We start from the raw sequence: 5,172 nt of genomic DNA, 5'->3' as shown, positions 1-5,172 counted from the left end.
CCCCCCCACCCACACCAGCCATAGCGGCGGGGGCGAGTGGGCCAACCCCGTGCCCGCGGGCGCTCTGGGCTACGGAGGCTCTGTTCTCAACCAGTTCAGCCCTCACTTCTACAACAGCATCAGCTCCAACAGCGTCCTCTACCCCAGGGAGGGCACCGAGGTCTAGGGACAGAGCAGCTCGATCCCGAAGGACATGCCCCAGACGAAAGCAGTCAAGGTCCTCCACGCCGATCCCAGGCCGCAGCCGCCCAGACGTGACACAGGAGGCTCAGAGTGTGCGGTCTCTCTGGAACACGGTTCCGACCTTCCGTTGACCTCACATACATTTGCAGACTCACCAACTTTGGGGTGGAAATACCGGTGCCTGGGTCACAGTGGCCCTCAGCTGAGCACTTCGGTGCCAGGTGCCGTCCCAGCTCTGTGAAGGCGTAGTCACTCTCCATGCCATCGTCCCGTGATGTTCGCAGGTGGCTCTCCACTTAGTAATGAGGAAACAGGCTTGAGAAAGCCAGGCGACCTTGTCAGGTCATACGAGCTAGTAGAGCTGGGGGCCAAATCCAGGTCTGGTGACCCCAAAGATGGGTCCAGGGAAGCTGGGCTGCAAGAGTGGGTTGAGCAGCGACAGAAGGTCAGGTTGGAAAGCTGAAGAGGCCAAACATACCAGAATCTCCTGCTACCCTGGCTGTCCATCAGAATTCGGCGCCTGGTCCTGGCCCGAGTCCTCATTCTGCCTCAGCTTACCTGCAGATGCCCGTTTTGCTGCCACCCAAGGAGGGAAGCCCAGTCCCATGCCTACCTCCCTCACTCCTAGGAGACCCTGAATAGAGCCAGGGGTCAGGGAGAGGAGCAGCATGTACCCCAAAACCCCCACCCCAGCACGGCCCAGCCGTAAAGTCCAGTTTCCCAAGTGCGCACGTCGGGGGCCAGTGAGGGTCCAGGTGAGACAAAGCTGCATGAGTGCCTTCTTTCTTATGGCCTGGGACAGTGGGTGTCTGAGAACAATGGCCTCCAGGGGGCCCTGGGCCCACCCTCACAGGGGGTCTCCGCCCCAGCACCTGGGCTTCCTCATTCTTATTTTTTGTGAACATCATAGGCCTCTGATGCTTCATCACAGCACAGCCTGGGAGGTGCTATTTGTTTTCTTATTTTCTTTTTCATTAAAACAAAACAAAACAACTTTGTGCAGAAGCGTGTGGCTTTCCTTATGGGTGTTCGTGTCTCTCAGTGGCCTGGCTGGTTCCATACAGGGCCAAGCACAGTGGGGAGCTGCAGGCATTTGGGAGAAGAGGCAGAGAAAGGACCAGTGTCTTCCCCTCCTCTGCTTTGATGTGGAGACAGGGGTGGGGGGCGGTGTTGGGAAAAGAGGGGAGCCCGGGGGTAGGGTAGGTTCATGGAGGGCACCTCCCTCCCGCCCCTTCAGAACACACAATACACAGATCAGGAAGCCCTCCTAGCTGGGCCATGGTCTTTACTCCTGCACAGATGAGAAAATAGAGTCAAGGTGGCTTGTCTGAAGTTCTCATCGTTTGTCCCAGGCCGGGGTTTGCTCATCCCCTGCAGCTCATCGTGTCCCCGCATGGCCCCGGCTGTGGCTGACCCTAGTACCTGAGAGCAGCACTGTTGGCTCCATTGTAAGAGGGCTGTGGGCAGGCCCGGGCCAGGTGCTGTGCAGGTGGGGCCTCTTTTGTCCTCACAGCAGCCCACAAGTGTGGACACTGGGATCTGCTGCTGTTCCTGGCACAATGCATGCAGGAAGACTGTGCATCAAAGCTGGAGGCTTTCTGGTTGGGAGTCTCCTCAGGTGGACAGAGAGGGCTCAAGCCAGGGGTGGCTGGCCGCCTGCACAGCTGCCCACTCGGACTGGGGTGTTGTTTTCCTGGTGTGGCGGAGGCAAGGTGGTAGGTAGCAATAATGACAACGACAGCATTCACCGTGGTTTACCGCATGCCAGGACTGTCAGGACTTCACCCGCTTTACTGACACCATTTAGTTCTCAAAATATCCAGTGCGGCCAGTGCCAGTATGTCCCTTACACAGGTGAGAAAACTGAGGGAGGCCTTGATAGATCGTAGCCTGACCAAGGGCATACGCCAGGGCTCACACAGCCCCACTGAGGCCGTGGCTGAAACTCTTCACCATAGCACCTCGCAATGGAGAGGCTGGGACTGAGCAAAGCAGAGCAGAATCATGAAAAACAGAAAGGTGAGACGTGGGCACCACCGTACAACCCCTCAGAGCTTGTCCTGGGGGTCCCTGTCCCAGTGAGCCTTCTCCTGGCACATGCAGGAGAAGGCAGTGGCAGAGAGAGGCCCAGGGAAGGGACACAGTGTCAGCCCATCGAAATCCACAGGAACCCCAAACAGGCTGGCCCTTGCTGCACAGAAGCAGAGCCTGAGGCTTGAAGGGGAAGAAACGCCCCATTTGGCACCAGGGAGACAGAGTCAGATGCAAAGGTAAGAGTAGGTTCCTGAAGCCAGACAAGGGATTTTTTTAAAGAATTGTTTTATTTATTAACTTTTATTTATTTATTTATTTTAATTTTACCAGAGAGAGGCTGAGAAAGAGAAAGCAAGAAAACAAGCCACCAGGTCCGGGACTCTAACCTTGTCACACCAGATCACTCTGCTGCCAGATGTGCTGAGCAGACCCTGGAGCCCACCCTCTCCATTGACCATCTCCCTGCTGCTCTCCCTCCCACCCCCCTCACACACCCCCTCCTGGGCAGATTGGCAGTGGATGCAGCCTCAGCCAGGGAAGGATGTGAACAGGTCCAAAGAGGACCCAAGCCATCCTGGAAGAAAGCCTGTGACTCGGAACCAAAGTCCACAACCTTAAGTCTCCCTTCTCCATTGGCCCAGAAGTTAATGGGCACAGGCAGTAAAGGGCAGGTCTTTAGGGCCCTGACAAACCAAGAGCCTGCCAACTCTTGCCAACTCGTGCAGGGAGTTCCTGGTAGCAGCGCCAGGTGTTCGTGGGGACGCAATGCTAGGTGCGCCAGTGGGCACAGTTCCAGGATGGGACCCGGGTCTTTCTGGTCAGCTTCTGCAGGCTGCTACTTGCCCCTGTCTGGGTTCTCTTCTTCTGGGGAGAAGTGAGAGCTGAAGAGAATCAGGTAAGGGAGAAAAGGAGAGCTGAAGGAAGGGAGGGAGCAGAGAAGGACCGGTCTCCAGCAGCGTTTGCTCTGGGTGCCTTCACCTGCCTCCTGCACTTGGCTCTGCAGTGCAGCTGTGGCCCTCGGCACCAACAATGGGTCTCAGAAAAGGACTTCCTATGTGTTAGAGAGATCAGGAAGGCTGCATGGAGGAGGTGAGATGAGCTGACAGAGGGTATGATGCACTACCACAAACCACTAGCTTGCACACTCGTCCTCAAGCAACCCAACTCCAATCTTCTCTGCTTGGGCTCCAAACGAGACTAAAGTCACACGCCTGTGTGACCTAGGAGGTACAGCTATTTGGAGAACTGTTCTTTCTCTTTCCTCTTTTCTTTCCTTCCTCCCTTCCTCTAGGTCAGGCAGACGATGCAACAGCAGCCTGTAACGCATCTTGAGTGCTTACAATGAGCTAAGTGCTTCCTATAGATGAGTTCTTCATCAAACCCCCTCAAAGGCAGGGCTATCATTATTTTAATTTGGTATGGACATAAAGGGGTATTCAGAGAAGTTAAGTAACTTTTCCAGTGTCATGCAACTAGTTAGTATCAGAAGCAGACCTCCAACAGGGGTGGTCTTGGAGGACCCATGCTCACAACTGAGATGTGAGGCGAGAACCCCTGAGCTGGGAATTAGGAGGCAATCTTCCCACAGGGAGCAAACTGGCCTCCTCCTGCCCTTCTCCTAAGGGTGCAGGCAGGTCCCTTTCCCCAGGCTCTGGAACAATGAGATAAGAGTACTCGCTTTCAGAAGGAGGCTGACCGGTTTGGGCCACCATCATCTTTGCATTTCTGATCAGCAACAGCCTCCAGTCTGGTCTGCTACCTCCAGTCTCTCCCTGCCTCTTGGAGAACAAGAGTTTTTTCAGGGGCAAAGCTGGCCATGCCTCCCTCCTTCTCAGATCCTTGCAGTAGTCCCACCTCCTTAGGTCCACACTGATGCATAGGGCTCCCAAAGCCCTGGTGCTGGGTTTGTCTTCTTCTAGTTAGGACCCCCATAAAGGTGCTTTCTATTTTTTCCAAGGATGCTGTATTTTTAGTACAATTTTTAAATATTTATGGCAAAATAGATGGAAAATAAATACCTAAATGTTAACACTAAAATGTAGAGGGGGTTGCTATGGGATTAAAGGGCTGGAAAAGCTCTCCTTAGTTTCTAAGGGGTATTGGCGCTGCCAGGATAGAAATTAGTTGTGTGTGTGTATGTATTCGGATTACACTTGTGTTTCTGCATTCTCATGTATGTACATTAAATTCAGTTGTGGGCTGGTAATGTTTAACAATTTACTCTCCAGAGAATAAAGGGGAGGGGTCTTGTTTTTGGATATCAAGTGTCTACCCATTTCCATGGTGTAAATGTTCCTTGCACAACCAATTTCAAGTTTCCACATGCTGAAACTGAAAGTAGAGTTGGGAAGATTTGTATAGTAGCACATTAAATGTGATTTCTACCATATAAAATCAATGGATAAAAATAATACCCAGAGCATAGATAACATTAAGTCCAGAAAAATAACTGAAATGAACAGTTTTGAGTATTTATTACCTTTGCCTATAGTAGAATTTACTTTATTGAAAGTTTAATTTAATAATAGCTGTTTGACACAAAACTCTTAAAAGCCAATTTGAGCTGGCTCTGGAACACCACTGGTACAAACACCAGTATATCCCTGAAACTCCCCTCCCCATAAAATACTAGTGATCTCACACTCCTGCTGTCGCCAATGTCATCTTCAGGTCTTTCTGGGGGGTGTTCCCTCCACCAGGGTCTCCTTTCTTCTTCCCCAACCTGCTCCTTTTCTCTGCACTGCCTTCAAGTCTCATTTAAGAAGCCACTTACTCCAGGAAGCCATTCTTGGCCAGCAAAGGTCCAACCGTGTGTGTTTTGGACCCTTACCCATGTGTCGCATAACGATTTCCTATTTGACTAGCTGTGAGCTCTAAAGCAGGAACCAGGTCTTGATGGTTTCCTTGTCACTCAGCACAGTCTCTGGTGTAATGAAAGTGCTTGGTGAGTGTTGA

At 52.2% G+C, this 5,172-nt stretch overlaps 1 protein-coding gene across 1 annotated transcript in view; it reads left to right on the top strand.

The window, feature by feature from the left end:
- FOXI1 (forkhead box I1) overlaps positions 1-1,171 on the top strand; it is a 5,384-nt gene extending 4,213 nt beyond the window's left edge. Inside the window, exon 4 of the mRNA XM_006148360.2 lies at positions 16-1,171. Coding sequence (XP_006148422.1) covers positions 16-166 — 151 coding nt within the window. The 3' untranslated portion in view covers positions 167-1,171. The remainder of the gene's footprint in view (positions 1-15) is intronic.
- The last annotated feature ends 4,001 nt before the right edge of the window (positions 1,172-5,172 follow it).

This window comes from Tupaia chinensis, unplaced genomic scaffold (assembly GCF_000334495.1).
Source record: "Tupaia chinensis unplaced genomic scaffold, TupChi_1.0 Scaffold000234_1, whole genome shotgun sequence".
NCBI classification, from domain to species: domain Eukaryota; kingdom Metazoa; phylum Chordata; class Mammalia; order Scandentia; family Tupaiidae; genus Tupaia; species Tupaia belangeri.
The sequence above is the reverse complement of the archived record's forward strand: the minus strand, read 5'-3'. Positions and strand labels throughout refer to the sequence as shown.